At 40.0% G+C, this 19,413-nt stretch overlaps 2 protein-coding genes across 4 annotated transcripts in view; one reads left to right on the top strand and one right to left on the bottom strand.

Moving 5' to 3' along the window:
- The window catches only part of LOC116698996 (phosphatase and actin regulator 1), a 44,492-nt gene extending 35,620 nt beyond the window's left edge, over positions 1-8,872 (bottom strand). Inside the window, exon 1 of the mRNA XM_032531340.1 lies at positions 8,639-8,872. Coding sequence (XP_032387231.1) covers positions 8,639-8,750 — 112 coding nt within the window. The 5' untranslated portion in view covers positions 8,751-8,872. The remainder of the gene's footprint in view (positions 1-8,638) is intronic.
- Positions 8,873-9,567: 695 nt separating this feature from the next.
- On the top strand, positions 9,568-18,286 carry LOC116699497 (NAD-dependent protein deacylase sirtuin-5, mitochondrial). Of its 3 annotated transcripts, none has more exons than XM_032532120.1 (9): positions 9,568-9,693; positions 11,066-11,170; positions 13,220-13,353; positions 13,758-13,983; positions 15,452-15,539; positions 15,703-15,756; positions 17,049-17,172; positions 17,334-17,449; positions 17,663-18,286. In XM_032532120.1, exons 2-9 carry the CDS (start codon positions 11,071-11,073, stop codon positions 17,733-17,735), a joined length of 915 nt encoding a protein of 304 aa, XP_032388011.1. In that variant the 5' UTR covers positions 9,568-9,693; positions 11,066-11,070; the 3' UTR covers positions 17,736-18,286. The 3 variants fall into 3 exon arrangements, with proteins under 3 accessions (XP_032388011.1, XP_032388009.1, XP_032388012.1); XM_032532118.1 differs by having other exon boundaries at positions 9,583-9,693; positions 11,053-11,170; XM_032532121.1 differs by having other exon boundaries at positions 9,596-9,693; positions 11,063-11,170.
- Positions 18,287-19,413: the final 1,127 nt, after the last annotated feature.

Genomic DNA, 19,413 nt, shown 5'->3' with positions numbered 1-19,413 from the left:
TACCAAAAAACCTACCTTAAATGGCATCTGTATAAACACACGGGGCAAGAGCCATACCTTTGTGACACATGTGGGAAAGGCTGGCCAAGTGCAGCGCAGCTCAAGCTTCACATGATTGAACATACGGAGGAAAGGCCGTTCAAGTGCGAGGACTGCTGTGCGTGTTAGAAGAGGGGATCCCATTTGATGGCTCACCGCAGAGCCAAACATATCAGGTTGCGGCCATTGGTGTGCAAGGTTTGCAGCAAAGCCTTTAGATTAAACGGCGAGATAAAAAAACACATGATGGTTCACACAGGAACGGCCATTCACGTGTCCAAGGTGTGACAAAAGATTCACGCCTTAGGGAACACAGAGAAAAAGCATGTCTTTAACTTCATACTACATACAGTACATGTACTATAAGTTCTATCAACTATGTCTTAATGCTGTATATCTATGATGGCTTTAATAACAAAGCTACAGATGTTTGAATAAACTACATCATTTTGTCTGATTTTGTAATTGGTTTGGTGATGTGGACAAATCAAGGATTTTGTAAAATGTCTAGAAGGTTTCTTCAAGGGCTACAGGAAGCTCAAGGCTGTGTGATAGAATTTGGAGAAGGCAGATTGAAAATCCAAATCCAATATCCAAATAAATTGCACAAGGCCTACCTTTGCATACACTGGAGTAAAGCTGAAACAATTTGTCAACAAAAACATTAACGGGTAACCATTTAGCTAATTAATCATTTTAAGTTTGGCTTTTTTTCTTCAAACCAAAAATGCCATACATTGTGTCACACCAGCTTCTAACATGTGAGGATTTGGTTCTCTTTATTGTTTCACATCAAAACATTTGAATACCTTTAGGTTTAAGCTGTTGGTCGGACAAAACAAGCACTCTGATGACATTACCTTGGGCCCTGAGATATTTTTCTGAAGTTATACACCAAACCGGTTATTTGAGAAAATATTTGTCATACTATTTGAAAATGGAAATATAATGGCAGTTATTGGAAGTTGTGTAGTAAAATTTCCCAGAACTGTAGATATCATCTTGACAGTGCTTGTGTTGGGATGTCAATTTATAATGATAGGAATGCCATTTTTGCTTTGTAAATTATTATTATTGGTTAAATAATTGTAGTTTTAGCACTAACGTATGCATTGATATTCAGTAAACATTGTGCAGTAGCCGACTGTTGCAGAAAAAACATTGCTCCACCAGAGAGCAGTGGTGCTCCAGGGACTGCCTCAGTTTCATCAGCCAGAGGCAAACTGTATTTTATGTACAGTATCGAGAAGCTGATTATTTCTTAAGTGTACTTCAACAGACCACATCCTGTGCCCCACATACTTCTATGTCAAACTGAAAATAACTTGGACTGCATAACATTTTGATTTTGGAAGTTGTTACATATGACTGTAATCTTCTTTAAGTTTGCGAGGATAAAAGTGCAACTATGCTACTGTAAATCTTTCATTAGATCTGTTGTCTCCAACATCAGACCTCTTTTGTCTCCGTCCCTTTCATTTGTTCTATGCGGAGGCCTGTCTCTGCAGAGCAAGGAGGAACCCTCAGTTTGGGATTTTCCACTTTGTCTGCTAATTAGGAAACAGTGTTGCAGGCAAGGTGATGGAGGGTGACAGACAGCAGCCTTTTTTTGGTAGGGGAAATTAACATCTCTATAATCACCACACAATAGGGAGGGATGCAATGGCTTTTGTGTTAGTCCTGTTTAATGAAATGAATGCAATAAGGGGAAAAGAACACTGTACTGTTTTCTATTTCGAGCCTCTATGGACAGGATGTTCTATACAAAAGTGCATTTTGCGGTTCGGTTATATGCCCACAAAGTCACACTTCTGTACTTGACAGCAAAGTGAGTGAAAATTGAAACAGAAGAAATCCCACCAAATGAAAGCAATCTTCAGTGGGCTGTGCATCACTAACTGGTTGGCAGACTGCGCCACTCCTCTGGGACATTCTGGCTGTCTCTGTCTGCAGAGACACCCTGAGATTTTTTTCTGAATGAAATCTCCATCTGTCCTGTTCATTTTTGATGAACACTGCAGCATGGAGTGGAGTGGACTATCAACTAAAGAGCTTAGGTCCCCTCTGGCCTCTTATGCCTTGGCTGAAGTTAGGACTAATATCTCAGGCACAGGTAACACTCTATCATTATATAACATGTCACATCAAAGAATTTTCCTAGTTACTAATGAGCCAGGATTGCCATCATAATTGCAGGTGTTAGTACAGATAGATTTCCCGTGGACCATTATACAATGATTCATACGGCATCTGAGTTATTTTAAATCTTCTGGTATTGACACAGTCATAGTTCTAGATGTGATCCCATTCACTTATTGACCCCAACCACCAGAATCAAGGCAAACATCTTTCTCTTAGAATATGAACAGAAACCCCAGTATCATGTTTAACCTCTTTAAGGTTAGTGGAATCTTTTCACTCATCATTGTTTCTGTTTTGGAGCACCCTGGTGGTCTAGCGGGCCAAGCTAACCATGAACAGTGTCAACATGCAAACTGCTGTTTGTGTGCAGCCAGGGACCTTAGTTGCATTCATTCCCCATATCTCTCTTCACTCATCTCATAAAAGTTGAAATAAAATTACAAATATTTTAGATTTTTTGGGGAATTTTTTTTAAACATTGCATGTCTGTCAATGTGTGCTTTTTAATACTACCACTGTGATTTTTCAAAGCTAAATATTTTCACAACCTGCACACAGTGCATTCAAGTATTATTTAGAACATTTTATCGCTGCAGTTATGATGTGATGTGAAATATAAATTCTACATTGAAGCTGTAAGATTTGCTAGAGAAAGGATAGCAGCAAAATGTCCTCTGGGTTTAATTTCACATAATTGTCCTGCCTGTCCAGATCAGTCATTCTTCAGTCATTTATCCTGTAGGCTAGTAGTCTGTTTTTACACAGAGTTATGTAATTGCCTTAATTTCAGGCATACTATAGTATAATGTTCTATGTAGAGCACACACTGTGCATCTGTGTTTGATTTGACGGGCTTTCCTGCAAATTAAGTCCAACTTTACTTTATACTTTAACAAAAAATAATTATATCTACTTTGATTTAAAGCATAACTGATATGAGATATGATATGTCAATATGATAACTAATACAGAAATATTTATGTTCAAAAAAATACCAAATAGCAATGCTATTATAGCATTTGGGAATGTTATTAATTTGTGGTTTATATTGACAGAACATTTGAGAATGACTCATGGCCTGAGGATGAACAAAAATCAAGTGGTTAGGCTTATCCAATAAATTATGATAATACACAGCTGTTAATGTAAAGCCCCCCCCCCCCTCCCTCATTTAAATAATCTAAATATTAGAATAATTTGAAATTGCATGAGCCAAAATGTATAATGACTTTCTCATTAGAAATAGGATGCACTTTTGAAGGACTGCTGAGTGGTGCAATGCAGCTTTGATTGAATTGACTCCCAGGTTTGCAGCAGTGTTGAAAGGGATTCTGACTCTGTAAAATCTCTTACTCAGCAGAAGTGTCCTCAAGAGCTGGTGCACTATGGGAGTTGCATTTTTGATGCCAGCAACCAATGCCATTCTGTAGACGTTGATCATATCCACATAATGGATGCCCATCTTTATCCCCCACCTGCCTGACATTATCTTGCTGAGAATATGCATGTTGTTGTCATTGAAGGTATTAGGGATATGACCTACCCATCCTGTAGGCAACAGACTGGATACAGTGTGCTGTCTCTTTTGTCTTGTTTCCCCGGGCCCCACAGGATTCATTGCATGTTGCTTTAAATTCAGTAAAACCATCATTAGAGAGTAATAGTGATTCAGGCGGAGCTCTCTCCTCCAGCGTAATTGGTCCTTGGCAATGCTGCTTTTCAGATTGCAGTCATATCTTTTCCCACTGTGCTGCCACACTTATTGTAAATATGACCCATAAGCACATCGCCATGCCGCTTTCTCCAGCTTGGGAGGCTTTTGAAAAAGGCGTTATTTCTCAGCTGGCGTGTGGAAAGCACATCACAGCCAAGAGCATTTCTTACACTTCTAAGTGTGGCAGAGAGAGAAAGCAGAGAGAGAGAGAGAGAGAGAGAGAGAGAAAGATCCTGAGAGGATGAAGCTTCCTGCAGGCTTTTATAGAAGCCACCTGGCCGGCGTTTTCTTTAAACCATCTTGGCCAGGTGACACTGATGGTTGATTGAACTTTAAAGCAGCAGATGCTTCCAGTAAGGGTCCTGGATATAGCAATGCTATTTTTTGCTCCGATTTTCTGATACTGATGTTTTATTCAGACACAGGATGCTTCTGCACAAGAAGGCTTATGTGCAGCCAAGAAGGGAAGATGGATGCCAGGTTGTTTTTTGAGATGCAGGGCTGTGAGTCTATCGTATGATGGTCTGTAAATGCCAGCTATGTGCTGTGTGTGCGCACGTTTGTTAGATGGGGGTTGGGGGTATAAAAGAGAGGGATAGATTGGAAGCGACAGAAACATAGAACTCATGCTGAAATCTCTTGCCACTAATTATCACCAATTTTGCTGATAGCCTCAAGTTTGCCACAAACTGCTAAAAACATCACAAATTCATCAGCCTCTGCACTGGCGCCAGCCCAGCTAGTTAATCTGAAATTCACTTTCCCTTTGAAAAAAAAGGCTGACGGTTCAAACTGGTGATTGCAAATTCTGCTCGTTCTTGACCTTGTAGTCACATTTAGCTGCTTTTTGGATTCCAAAAAAAAGTGGATCATCTGACCAGATCTACTTCTGTCACAGTGAACATCTGCTAATCATTTTTAAATGAAAAACAGTGAAACAGTGAGTAGTGAAACAACAGTACTGAACAGTGAGTAGTGAAACAACACAAAATATCTGCACACATGTCCTGTGTCTCTTACACACTGTGAATCCTCTGGTAAACCCTGCACACACACAGAGCTCTGCAGCAGAAATTTGTCCCATCCCACCATGCATCTGGTATGTATTGATTTTACTCTTTTGGTCAGCGGTGCTTACTATACACAGGGATTGCAACAAAGAGAGATAGAGAGAGAGAGAGAGAGAGAAAGGGAGGGAGGTGTGGGTGGTGAATGAGTTGAGTTTAGAGTTTTTTTTAGCTTAATGTGGCTGCAACACAGAGCCAGGTTTGAACATTGAATTGTGAGACAGTGCTTGTACATATCCAAATAGTGTGTTCAAACTTGTGTGCTTACATCTAAAATTGTAAACATGTTTGAATTTTAATACAGTATGCATGTTTTTTATGTGCGATGATGAGAATACATACCCAATATTATCTATCCTCCATCAACTGTAATGCAGCCAAGTCTGTATTTCAGCCTTGTCTATTTGCATTCAGGCCAGGTATAATGACGGGAGACCCAGCCATCAGCGTCCCCACACTTCTACACTTCACACATCACCCAGCTGTTCAGCACAATTAACATCTGTACAGTAGGTCTGCTGTGATTAATGTTCCATATGCCAGACCAGACCTGAGACGACCCTAAGCCTGTAAGGACAAGCTGACCTGTGTGTCCAGGCTGCAAGGCACATAAAAAACAACGGAATGATTATCAAAACGTATTAGTGGCATTCTAGATCACAATATGCTACATGACTCTTATTAAACATAGTATTTATGAGCTTTGCCTAAATTCTGGCATGGCAAGTTCTAGTGTATATACAGAAATTTTTGATTTCATTAATAGTAAACAAAGCTTACCTAGATTAACCCTTCATTTACCAACTTTGTAGTACAATTTAAAATCCTCTGCCATGTGGCTATAATCACAATACAAAAGCATTCATTTGCAGCCTACATAACACACTTACACTGTAAAACACAACTAACCCTAACCCTTACTGAATTGCACCAGGAAGTCTGGTTTCTTTGGTAGGAGTGTGTTAGAGTAATATCCAAAAGAGCCTTTTGTAATTGGGTGAGTTTCTTTTGCGTATCATGAGCGTGCCGACAGAAAGCAGATGGGGCTGTAGCTGAGCTGCTGATTGATGGGCAAATAAAAAACAGGCAGACAACCTCTTCCAGTGAGACGGATGCTGTGTCAGCAGGCAACACATGCATGTCACACTAACAAGGGACCAATATGAATGCACGCTTGGCGGTCACAAACACACATACAACAAATACACATGTTACCTTTTGGCTTAAAATCCATAGACAAGATCGTTACTTAAATAATAAAATCATTGTAGTTCAACAAACACTGTTGGTCCAGATGATGATGATGCTGATGGTGTGTGTGTGTGTGTTTGTTTCATAACAGGCAGTAAGGATTGAAATTAAATCTGTGAAGTAGGTCAACCATACGTCTACACTTTCACCCTTACATGTTTTATGACAGGTGACACAATTGATAGCTACACAGTAACTGACGCCATTATATTGTTATGTCTTTGTAACTGTGTGCAGGGCCATTTAACTGTGGGGCAAATTAGATTAGTGCAGTCACTTAACAGGTCAATGCAATAAAGCAATGTTTCATATGTGCTCGCTGATTCCATTAAAAGCCCATAGAGTATCTGCCATTTGTATGCTACGGCCTTGTTTCTGCAAAAGTCAAACTGAATCCCCATAGACACCACTGACGCATGCATTGGGCTAAGTACTCTAGGTTTCAGCATCAGAGAATAAGGCAAAATATCAGCTGTTTAAACACTAGACAGTCGAGTTGGCTGTGAACCTCCGACTCATCTCCAAACCATGACGTACACAAACTCACCACAAATCCAAAACAAATTACACAACTCTGTTTCATTGATGCTGGCAGACACTGGCAGTGTCTTGATTATAACGTGACTGTGTGAGATATTAAAGGGCATTTTCTGCTCACTGTGAGCAGTTCATTGATGAAAACATAGATACAGTGATAAATAGAATATAAGGCATTACCATTACAATGACACTGAAAAGCATAAAGAGAAACCAAAGCCATTGCCTTGTCCAGAACTAAACAGAGATAATGGCTTAGTTCTTGTTTCACATCTTTGGAAGCACTGGTCATTTATAATTATTAAGGACCTAGGCACACACAACCACAATGCTTTTGGTTTCCTTGGCAATAAGCAAGCTAAAGCCTGCTCCACTTCTTCAGGTGGAAGTGAGTCAACAGTGCTGTTGTACAAATCGCCCCCGTGCCATCCTCATGCTTTGTATAGTGTAGAGTAGGAACACATAAAAAAGGAAGAAAAGAGACAAATTACAGTGTCCTGTCATTGACAACACGCTTATCTCCACAGGCCAAACACTCAATTTGCATGAGCAGCCAGAACTACATAGGCTTATCTGAGATAAGCATGCCGGGGGCCTTTTTTTTATTCAACATTCATTCATCCAGGAAAACACAACTGAGCACCAAATGCTCTTTTCCAGCAGCACCCTGGTTCACGTTGGACACCTGAGAGCTAACACAACAGCTACACCGTGTGCCACTGAGCAGCTGCACCGGAAAAAGGTGCAGTCATTTTATCTATACTCTAATGACCCTGAACCAATACCCATGAAAACACAATCACCTCCATAACCAGAGTCTAGACTTGAGAAAACACAAAAATCTGCTTAGTGACCTCCCACTTATAAAAACATGATGCTGAAATGATTAGTTGATTAATTGATGTGCTATCAGCTTTTCAAGTGTGAAGAAGGTTTTTCTCAGATTATATCTTTGTATAGCTTCAGGATTTGGGACTGTTGGTGGGACAAAACGAGCATTTTAAAGATGTAACTTTGGTGTCTGTTGAATTGTGATGGGTGTGACTAATAAGTGAAAAGCACATTTTGATTATGACTGCTGCAAACACTCACATATCCTTTAGAGATGATTAAATGCTTAACATGACTATCATTAGATCTGTAAAACGGACAGCTGGATGCAGAGTGTATCTGAATAAAGTGCAAAAGATCTGAATCCGGTTGACTCAGTCAGCATAAAATGCCAAGTCACCATGGTAACAGGGAATGCAACACGCTTTGTAACTGGATAATGTGGACAGTAGACTATTTACAATTAACTAGCATAGTCACGGGATCTATTTAAACTATTTTTACTGCGGTGATTAAAGTCTACAAAAAAACACTGAACCAACCATATGCCATTTGATTTTGTGCTCCACAACCACAGCCAAAGCTTAGACTAATATACGGGTCACGTTGAAGCTTCTTCATATTATGTAACTGCGTTAAGGTTAAATTACAGCGGTAGAAATTACCAAGCGCTGACGAAATCAACATTCACACATGAACGGTATTTAAAGCTATACAATTGCTGCTTTAATATATGGACTCCCTCACTATGTTTTTTTTTGCGCCAAACACGTCAATATAACCGCCAGCGTTAGCCTACAAAGTTGCATAACATTTTAGTCACATTTCCCCTGCCTTACAAGAATATTTAGAGCTATACATTGATAAATTATAGAGGGATGAACACATTAAACTAACGCCAGCCTACAAGAACAATGTGGGACGTCATTTTTCATGCGCGTAAACCAGAAGCGTCTTTGGGCGATAATTCCACCCACAAACCACCCCCAAAAGACATCTGGCAAAACATTTAACAAAAAGATTTGGGGACGGGATATATGGATGGATGCGCGTCTACCTGTCCGCAGGTTGAAGGAGAGTCTGGCTTCAACCAGATACGGGATATCGCTCTTGGAGCGGAGTCTCCTTATCGGTCTGCGGTCTGTGCTGCTGTCTGGAGTGGTCGCCATCAATTTGAACCAGTGTCCAGGGATGACTGCCGGCCGACTTGGGCAGACGCAGAACCACGGCCACTCACACCGAGGTAGCTAGTGATGGGGAGGAGGGAGTTCACACACTCACACAAAGAGAGAGAGAGGGAGAGAGAGAGAGAGAGAGAGAGAGAGAGAGAGGCGTTGGTGGCGGATGGCAATTTTACGAAAAAAAAAAAAATCAAAATTGGCCCTGACCATAATGTAGCCTAGCCTAAAGTATTGTTGTACAATGTTTAGTTAAATTATTTATAGACTACCCCACTAACACAGAAGGTTTAGGGAACGTTAGGGAACGTTAGTTTTTGGTTCTCTAAAGGTTAGTATTTGTATATTGTGTATATGTATATTATATATGTATTATATTCTTGATGTGTAGATATAATCTACACATCAAGAATATGAATTATGATCATAGCTAATTTATAGCTTATTTAACATAGCCACACTTTAACTTTAATAGGCCTGTTAAAGATGACCAAACAGTAGGCTATTAAAAAAGGTAAAATAATATAGTAAGAGGACACTTTTATTTAACACGTAGGCTACATGTATGCAATGGCGAGAACCACAGAAAGAAAATTGCAGATTTTGAGAGGATCAGTGCAGTTTTTTTTAATGTGAGAATCTGTCCAGATCTTTGTTGCCCCACAAAAATAAAATCGTTTTGCAGGAAGGCAGCATTAAAACATAAATAGAAACAAGAAGACTTTAATGGTGTAGCAGCTCTAATTTGGGGAAATTAATGAATGAATCATACACGGCAGTCTACCACCAGATGGCTCTCCTAAACCTCAAACTTTTCAGAGCGTGGTTTACGACAGTGTGGCACTTTACGGCTTCTCATGATAATTGAAGTGAGGTAAACAAGCAAACTCGGCGTGACTTTCGACTCGGAAAAGTAGGAATATTATTAAGCGAGGTAAGCACGATACAGTTTCTATGACAAGGTTATTTAAATGCGCATGTATCGGTCCTGTTTTCATCGGATATTACCTGTAAATACACGTTGGAGTAACACGTTCGCTCCTGTTTATTGTGACAGGCAGCAAAGCAATAGCCTATTAACGCTAATGCATGGCTAAGTTAACGTTAGCTAGCTAGTTCACGATGCTACATGCGACGTTATGTTTCCGTAGTGCATTTTAGAAGTTTGTAAAGGACTTAACCTGTTATGCTAACGTCAACTACGTGTCCTCTAAATATATAGTAATGTGGCTGTTAGAAAATGGCTAGTATGAACCTGAGCCTAAAACCTGTTTCGGTACATGTGGCTTACGTTCAGACTTGTAGCGCTCTCAATTTTCTGTTTTTATAGGCCGTTTAAAACCACACTCTAACTTTAACTTCCAACCTATTCGTTTTGAAATGTGCACATACCTTGTCTTATCAGTGCCAGTAGCCAGACCTTTCCAGGTTTGTTGCAATCGTTGGCTACACGAAAAGAGTTGCATTGCCTTGATTGCACAACCACTTCAACTACATGCATTCCATCATATCTTGTATTTGTTATTGATATATTGAAGCAATGTTAGATAAAGTGGGACAGGTATACGTATACACAGGCTCCCTTCTATTGCATTTCCCACTAAAGAGAACCTTTAACATAAGAGCACATAAGCATCACAATGTGCTTACTCTTCATTGCAGCTATATACTGTATAAACTCAACAAGACTGCATGTTCATTATGCACTATTACATCAAATGCATACACAGTATATATATACTGTGTGTGTGTGTGTGTGTGTGTGTGTGTGTGTATATGTATTTTATGTAATAGAATGGAAAGAAAACAACACAGGAACAAGAAATTCAAGATGGAAAACTAACAGCTAAATGTATCATGAGTGTGTGTGTGTGTGTGTGTGTGTGTGTGTGGTGTGTGTGTGTGTGTATATATATATATATATATATATATATTATATATATATATATATATATATATATATATATATATTCTAGCTCACTTTAGCATACTGTTGTAAACATATGCCCCAAATATAACTAGACATATTCGGAAACGTAAAGTAACGTTTTGTGGGTTTGAACAATGCTTGACTGCACATTATGACTTTGTAAAGAAGAATTAATGTTAAAGGATGATTTGTCATCTTTATATTAATTACAGAAAAGTAAGAATGCATGTAAAAATACGAGAGAAAATCTGCACTTAAAGTATGTTCATCTCCATACTGTAAATTAAAACAACTCGGTGAGAATAATACAAACAAATATTTTCATTTTGTGATCTCTTTAATGTTTTTCCTGTGTTCCTCTAGGATTTTGTAATAGTGACAATGCTTCTCCAAAATCGAGCTGTGTTTGCACTTGGTCTGCGCATGTGCTCCACTCATGTGATGAAAGGACCTTTGATGGATAAAGCAAATTCCAACTCAGGTAAAATGAAAGGTTTAGGTTTATATACTGTTGGTTTGCTGCTGTGTCAGGTTAATACTGGCCTTTCATTAAAAATTGTTTATCAGCCCATCAGGGGTCATGCTTCCTGACAGGCACTGTGCATAATTGTAAAGAATTTTATTTTTTGACATTATGTGTTTTTAGTAGCATTTTGCAAAAGGGCAGAGAAATGTCCTAGGGTCTATGAAATGAGTGAAAAATCAATCAAGTAGTAACTAAATTAATGAAAACAAACATAAGTAAACAAAGAAATATTCAGATAATGATAAGTTACTATCAAACAGACTAGATCCTATGTTAAAGGTCCCATGTCATGAAATTTCACTTTATGAGGTTTTTTAACATTACTATGTATGTATGTATGCCTTTTGAGAAAATGAACGCTCAGATGGGCTGATCTGGAATCTTGCCAGTTATGAGGTCATAAGGAGCAAGGTTACCCCCCCTTTCTCTGCTTTGCCTGCCCAGAGAATTTAGCCCACCCATAAGAGAGAGAAATCATGGCTTTCAAATGAGCAAAGTGGCAGTTAGTCAAGGCCACAGCCCCAGCCTCCACCTTACAAAGTCTGTGGTAGGGACACTATAAATTATAACTCAAATATTGTGATAATACCAAATGGAATATTTGCTGATATTTTCCTGCATCCATAGTGCCCCTCTCCAGGCTTTAGTGGTCAAATTGTTGGGTGGACTGATTAAAAAAAAAAGACGAAGCTAAAACCAGTTGTTGAAAATGATCAGCTTAAAGGTGCACTATGATTACTTGCATGGTTTCAGCGCGATTTGTCTCAAATTGTAGGCATCTCTCCCAGGATTTGTCCCTGAATTCACGGTGAAGGAGCCCAGTCTCGGGAGACAACACAGGGGTTGTAAACCTCAAACAAACACTAGGGGCACAGGATAGGCACCAAAAACACAACAAACCACTCCAACCAATCACCGACAAGATTGCTGGGGGAGGGGGTGAGAATTAATAGGCTCGTTCGAGATGAACTGCGACTAGCCTGTAAAGTAGACGAGAGCAGGTGGCAGCAGCAGGGGGCGGTGACAAAAAGCTGCGGTAAAGTCGGACAGTTTCCAGCCGATTCCAGCCGCCTTCAGGCTGAACAGGAAGTGACAAAAACACTGTGGTGCAATTCAGATTTAATAAAATATAATCGACCCACATATCAGCTTGTACACAGTCTCCAGTTGTTTTAATTATGACAGAGTAGCTGGCAAAGTGCTCTACATGCAATCTGTTACTGATTTTAATTAACAACACACTGTAGATGATCCATGATCTGATCAGATTTAGTCTCTCTGACTTCTAAACGTAACTATCAACCACACAACATGTGTTCTGTACAGAATAGGTCTTTAAATAAGACAAATAGCAACTAAAATCCCTCCGATTCAAAAACAATAACAAGTTTATATTAAACGTCATCATGTTGTAAACCAATCAGGTGTTAAATCAGCTGAGAAGCCGGCGTTTCCCAGCATGCTCTGGGTCCGCCTGGCTCTTGCAGTCGGTGAAAAGCAACTGCGCCGCCTGCGTCTCAGAACTGCGGCCGCCTTGCTCTCGTGAGATATCCGTTGCCCACGTGTGCATGACGTCAGAGCAAGTTGGGATCAAGTCGGACACGCATCTAACCGGCATGCAACGGGCGCCGATTGCCGGTGATCGATTCTGCGCAGACCTGGCTCATCTCGAACGAGCCTAATGACAGCTGGTCAGTTAGTCATGACAGTTAGGGAAACATGGGGGGAGCTTGCTCTGTTTGGAATTTACTTGGAACGTCAACAGAAGTGACCATGCAGGAACTCATAGGGCACCACGAAGAACCAAATAATCTCTCAAACTGATATCTGCTTGTGACTTGGCTTTCATAGTTTGATAGAAAGAAATAAGTCATAGAATGGGTTTAAAACATATGAAGAAACTTTATACTATATATTAAAAAAATATATATATATACTATATACTATATAACACACAAAAGCACTTTATTAAACAGTATGTTGCTTTGTCTTTTATTTTTCTAGAACTGTCTGATTTCCGCAAGGTCTTTTCCAAAGCCAAGCACATAGCAATCATCACAGGAGCAGGTGTGAGTGCAGAGAGTGGAGTACTAACCTTCAGGGGAAAAAATGAGAAGTGGAGGAAGTGGCAATCTCAGGTAATTTCTTAAAAACACACACAATTTTGTGTGGCTGTATCTTCTTTTTTTGTCTTTTTATTTAGGTCAAAGTTTTGTGTTTGGTCTAATATCCACCTGTGGTTCAGAGTTTTGGAGTGGGTGTATTTAATGTTTACATAATACATCTTCACAGCTTGGTGGATTTATCTCAGTGGCAACAGCCAGTAAAGAGAGACATTGTTTTTGTTGCATAATCCTGATGCTTGTTGTGGGCTGCAGCAAGATTTACCTCCAGGAAAAAAATCAAAAATAGTCTTTCATACCAAAAATGATAATCTCCTTCCCTGATTGAGGTTTTTAAAGGTAATCTAAGCTGCCTTTCATTATCTGTCTAATTATTGCCTCTGATTACTACACTTTTGCCTCTGTTGATGCATCCACAGGACCTGTCGACCCCAGAAGCCTTCTCTCGCACCCCGTCTCGGGTCTGGGAGTTCTACCATTACAGAAGGGAGCTGGCTTTCAACAAGACACCCACTGCTGCCCATCTGGCTATAGCAGAGTGTGAGGCCCGGCTGAGGAAGCAGGGGCGCTCTGTAGTTGTCATCACCCAGTGCACAGACGACCTCCACCAACAGGCCGGGTCCAAACATGTGCTCAAAGTTCATGGTGAGGAACGACAAACCAACATGCATTACACTGAAATGGTGAAATTTCACAGGACAGAGCAGACATAATCATTTTGGAATCATTTGTTTGAGATTGGTTTGCTGTTGCAAGAAATACTAATTTTACCGGAAAAATCTAGCCTTAAAGGTCCCATGGCATGAAAAAAAAAACATTATTATGAGTTCCCCCTGCGTGCCTATGGTCCCCCAGTGGCTAGAAATGGTGATTGGTGTAAACCAAGCCCTGGGTATCCTGCTCTGCCTTTTGAGAAAATGAAAGCTCAGATGGGCCAACCTGGAATCTTCTCCTTATGAGGTCATAAGGGGAAAGGTTACCTCCCCTTTCTCTGTTTTGCCCGCCCAGAGAATTTGGCCCGCCCATGAAAAAGAGAGAGACATCATGGCTTGCAAACCACCAAAGCATGTCAGTTGGTCAAGACCACACCCCAACCCTTCACCTTGCCCCCCCCTCTCTTCTCCTCAATAGCATTTAAAGGTTCAGACACAGAAATGGCACATGCTAAGGAAAGATCATTTTGAGACCGACTCTAGTGGCTGTAATTCTTCACCAAGGCTGAATTTCGGGAAAGAGACTTTAGATACAGTATTAGGGGACCACTAAGGTCTATATAAAAGCATCCAAAAAGCACCATGTCATGGGACCTTTAAACAGAAGTGACGTGTATTTTTATTTCAATGTTTTGAATTTCTTTCCATCAAGAGGTTAATGAAGGTAAAATGCAGCAGATTCATTTCTTTATCTAAGTAAATATAGTAATTTATAACCGGAACTTGAAGTTGCTCCATAGTCAGTGATTACTGGAAACTATGGCAGCACCATAGCATATTCCACGGTTTTACTGGTGGAAACATTGGAAACATTTAGTAAATCATAGTTGTTGGTCTTTCAAACCAACGTTCCATGGACACAGAGAGTTAGCCACTAATTTAATGTCAGTACACCAACTCCAAAAGGTGTCTCGTAATGACATAATTTCAAATGTTGATTCTCATCTTGTTTGACTTGTTTTCACCCGGTTTTTACATTGGATTGTGGCAAAAATGGCGCTAAAGCATTTTACTGATTACCTTGCTAAAATCTTGCTTAAATTTTACTGGTTAGATGCTTTTTGTAAATGGACTGTTCTTATATAGTGCTTTTCTAGTCTCAACGACTTCTCAAAGCGCTTTACACACATGCACACACTCTGGCCGAGGCTGCCGTACAAGGTGCCACCTGCTCATCAGATAGACACTCACACATTTACACTCCAATTGCGCAGAATCTCGGGCTTCAGTGTCTTAGCCACAGACCTTTTGACATGGGACTGCAGGGCTAGGGATCGAATCACCAACCTTCCAGTGGGCAGGCAACCACTCTACCACTGAGCCACAGCCGTCTCAATCCACAACTCAACTTCTGTGACACCTTCATGATAAACAGCTGTATTTCCCGTGTGTAAATGCAGGCAGTCTGATGGAAACGCGCTGTGTGAGTTGTGGATCTGTCACCGTGAACAAGCGAAGCCCCATATGTGATGCACTTAAGGACAAAGGGTAAAAGGCAGCACCTCTGGAGTATACACACACACACACACCACACACACACACACACACACACACACACACTCTGATAAACATGCAGGATTTGTAGACTGATTTCTTGGGGTAAAATGACATTAACCCACATTAACCCACTGTTTGTTCTCCTAATGTACAGTGCACCTGACCCAGATGTTGCTGATGCCCAGATTCCTGTGGATAAACTGCCAAGGTGGGATTACTTTCACTTCATATTAATAACACTGAGGTCAGATTTGCCCTAGCCTTTTGTATTGCTTTTTGCATACTGCGCCTGGAGTTTTCCTTTATTAAACCAGTGCACCCGCCTGAAAACACAATTTGCCTGTGATCTTAGGTGCGTTTAATCTGCATGGCAGCAGTGAAGTGTGTTTCTCTCTTCTATTTGTATATGCATTTGAGGTAGGAAGAGATTTGAATTTGCTTACAATTTTCACAAGAAAACAGAAATGAACCTGTCTTGCACAGAAACCTCTTTGGAAGCAGACAAGTGATATAATAACAAACAAAATATCTAAAGATTTTATGACATTGAAAGCGAAAGATGACAGTTTGTGCTCATTGAACATTAATTTAATTTTCAACTAAAGGGGAGTCTCTGTATACTACCAATTGCACTCATCAGATAAGATGAAGTGCAATTGATTTGGCATGCTCGCGAGACCATCTCCAGCCTCCACCTGCTCTGCATTAAGCTTCTGCTGCTCCTTCCTGCTCCTTCCTGCTCTGAGCTCTCTCTCTGTCCCAGCTCTCTCACCACCTGTTGCAGTTGCTTGCATATCTATTTATTATATAGTGTATCTTATTAAGTTGCCCCTATTCTTTTGTGTATTTACTTAGAATTCCATTGAATGACTATTGCGTTAATAATACATATACAATATAAGATCATTTTTGTTTGGTGAATTTAAAGTGGGATAACCGCATCGTTCTTATTTTTGAGGTGCCCACTAACTCTTTTACTCACAGAATGCACCTTGCATTGGTGTGCTGCCTGAGTCAATCAATGTGAGAGCAAATAAAATGAAGAACACAATGCAATGTTCTCTCTGTAACTCTGGCCCCCAGGACTTGGTATTAAGGGTTACACTCAATTCCCATGTCACTGATAGTGGAGTCAGGGCTTCCACATGTGGGCAGTGGTGTGCTATGAAATGTTAACTTTCCTCCTCAACAAATTGAGTTTAACTTCAAATAAACACACATACAAGGAACATGGGTCATACCGTTATAACCATCAAAAACTACAGTAAAGTGATGCTTTAAGTAGTCTCTTTCTGACCCTACAACCTCATCAATGGGGCTAAAAGCTGCCACTTTGTTCTTTATGGGTTTAAACTATCATGCATGTTGCACCTCTGGCCACACGATCAGTGTAACTGTAGTATGTCTGAATGGAATTTTGTGTAATGGCCGGGTATTCTGTGATAAATGCAGAATGACACAATCAATTGTCTAAGGTCTGTTTGGTTCTGCCGTATCAAGGTGTGGCGAAAGTGACTGCAACGGTCTGCTGAGGCCCAATGTGGTGTTTTTTGGAGAAACTCTTGACTCTCATATCCTGACCAAGGTGGAAAAAGAGATGGAAACCTGTGATCTCTGTCTGGTGGTGAGTCATTCTCATTTTTACGTGTATGTCAAATTCTCTCTCTCTTTTGTAATATTATTACATAAAGCAATATTTGTTCAGAATCTCTCAGGGACTTGACCTGTAATACAATTCTGTACACGCTGACACTGGTGTCATTGCCCCGTGTTGTTAACCTTTAGGTGGGCACGTCTTCAATCGTTTACCCAGCAGCCATGTTTGGCCCCCAGATTGCATCCAGGGGTGTCCCAGTGGCAGAGTTTAACACACAAACAACACCAAAAACGGAGTACTTCACGTAAGTCAGTCGAGAATGAAAAAAGTGATGAAAATATATTGATGAAAAGTGAAACCAGGCCAGTGGGTAATGATACATGTTTATGTTGATATTTAGTGCCATCCACTGGCAGCATAAGCAACACCCAGGCTCCTCCCCAGTGTTTGTTACCTTAACTCTATGAGCAACCTTCCTCTTGTTATTATTAACTGTGTGTGTGTCTGTGTGTCTCAGGTATCACTTCCAGGGTCCATGTGGAACTACACTGCCTCCAGCTTTAGCACAACATGAGTCAGAGGTTATTTAAGAGCCACAGGAATGACTTAACAAAGCAATCACTGCCTTCTTCCTACTAATGCAATCCAAGCCTGGGGGGTTCATAGCACATTTTATTCCAAAGGTAGAGGAAGAGTAAAGCTCAGAATTAAGCTTTTTAAGAGAGGGACCTTGTAATATACTTGAATATCGTGCATAGTCCGCTAAACTGGAAATGGGTTATTGTAACTTTTGCATATGTGCTTCTTTAAAATATGCTAGAACTTGGTATACGAAAGGGAATGCACTATGTATGTAGTTATTTGCATAGGATAATATCTGCTCCGATATCAGAGGGTATTTCTATTCTTCACATAGCTTATGTATTAGATGCTGGTGAGGGATTGTCATATTTTGCTGTAGATTACAACACAACACTCCTGATGCCTCTTTGCACCAAATAAACAGATGCAGACAGAGCGTAACATAATCTTGTGCCTTTCAAAACTGTTTGCACAACCTTGACCAAACGCTTGCTTTAAACCTCAATTGCAAATCAATCAATGTTACAGAGTTTTAGTCAAGTGTACAGAGTTCGCTTTTGACCAAGGACAGAGGGTAGAGAGAGGGAAAATGTCCCTTTTTTAATGATTCAGCCTGATTCAGCATTATTTCCTTCTCATGCAGTTTGAATGTGTTTGTTATGACATCAGTATAGTTACACATCATGGGAAATTCATGATGCATTTGTACACATTTTAGTATCTGTTTTCAAAAAATGTTTTTCAACTGTAGATGGAAATTGTCTAAAATTAAATATTGTGCACATTTGCCAATGCAATTATACAGAACATAACTATTAAAACACTAGATGTAAATTTGCTGTTTTTGTGTCTTATTTTGGATTGAAAAGTCATCCGTGGCTTTTTCTTGAGAGAGTGGAGTGTACTGTGTGTGCCCAAAATGAACAGTAGATGCCAGCATGTAGCTTTCTGTCTTAACCAGATTATACAGTAACAAATAACTCTGCTTTGAAAGTGGCACAGAAAACAACATTGCATCCACAGATTCTTCTCTTAAGTATGCATGAGTGAGTAGAAATGCAGGCTTAAGAACCCCGAGGCCATCAATGAGCTCAGATTTGTTACGGCTGAACCGAGGAAACCACATCAGCCTCAATCATAATGCTGCTGAGAACGGAAACCGTTTGAAGTGAAAAGCAGTCTATGCCACTATAAGGCATCTGTTGTCCCACCTGATCTCTTACAGGAATCTCAATACATTTTATATCTTATAAAAAAAAAACATGCAACCATTGGCCACCGGTTACATATGTCTACTGGCTGTGACCAGTATAACCAATGAGTAACTTTTTTCCATTTTTTTTTTTTTTTTAGTAGAATATTGTTGTGAATAATGTTGTATTCCATTCTGTGAGAAGTTTGAAGAAAGTCATTCACATCCATTTTATTTGTAGTCTAGAGTGCAACACTGTTTTCCTATCTATGTGAACAGTCCTTGAGACAATCTTCCTGTCCTGACTCTTATCTTACTACACCTCAACTAATTGAAGGAAGCGATTGTTAGAGAATATGTATTTCCCAGTGTGTCTCAACCTTTAGAACATTGGGATATGAACCATGCTTCATGTTGCTTTTTTCTCTAAGATGTCATCACTGCTATCAAAATCAACTCACAGTTGTCCAGCCAGTAGATGATAGGATTTGAAC

This window comes from Etheostoma spectabile, chromosome 12, assembly GCF_008692095.1.
Source record: "Etheostoma spectabile isolate EspeVRDwgs_2016 chromosome 12, UIUC_Espe_1.0, whole genome shotgun sequence".
NCBI lineage: Eukaryota > Metazoa > Chordata > Actinopteri > Perciformes > Percidae > Etheostoma > Etheostoma spectabile.
This window is presented reverse-complemented; position numbering and strand designations above follow the sequence as displayed.

Bases quoted from the DNA above. Each gene is read 5' to 3' on its own strand.
- LOC116699497 (XM_032532120.1), top strand. From the start codon at position 11,071: ATGCTTCTCCAAAATCGAGCTGTGTTTGCACTTGGTCTGCGCATGTGC. The intron at 13,354-13,757 runs GTAATTTCTTAA...ATGCATCCACAG, and splicing joins GGAGGAAGTGGCAATCTCAG to GACCTGTCGACCCCAGAAGC. The intron at 17,450-17,662 runs GTAAGTCAGTCG...TGTGTGTCTCAG, and splicing joins CCAAAAACGGAGTACTTCAC to GTATCACTTCCAGGGTCCAT.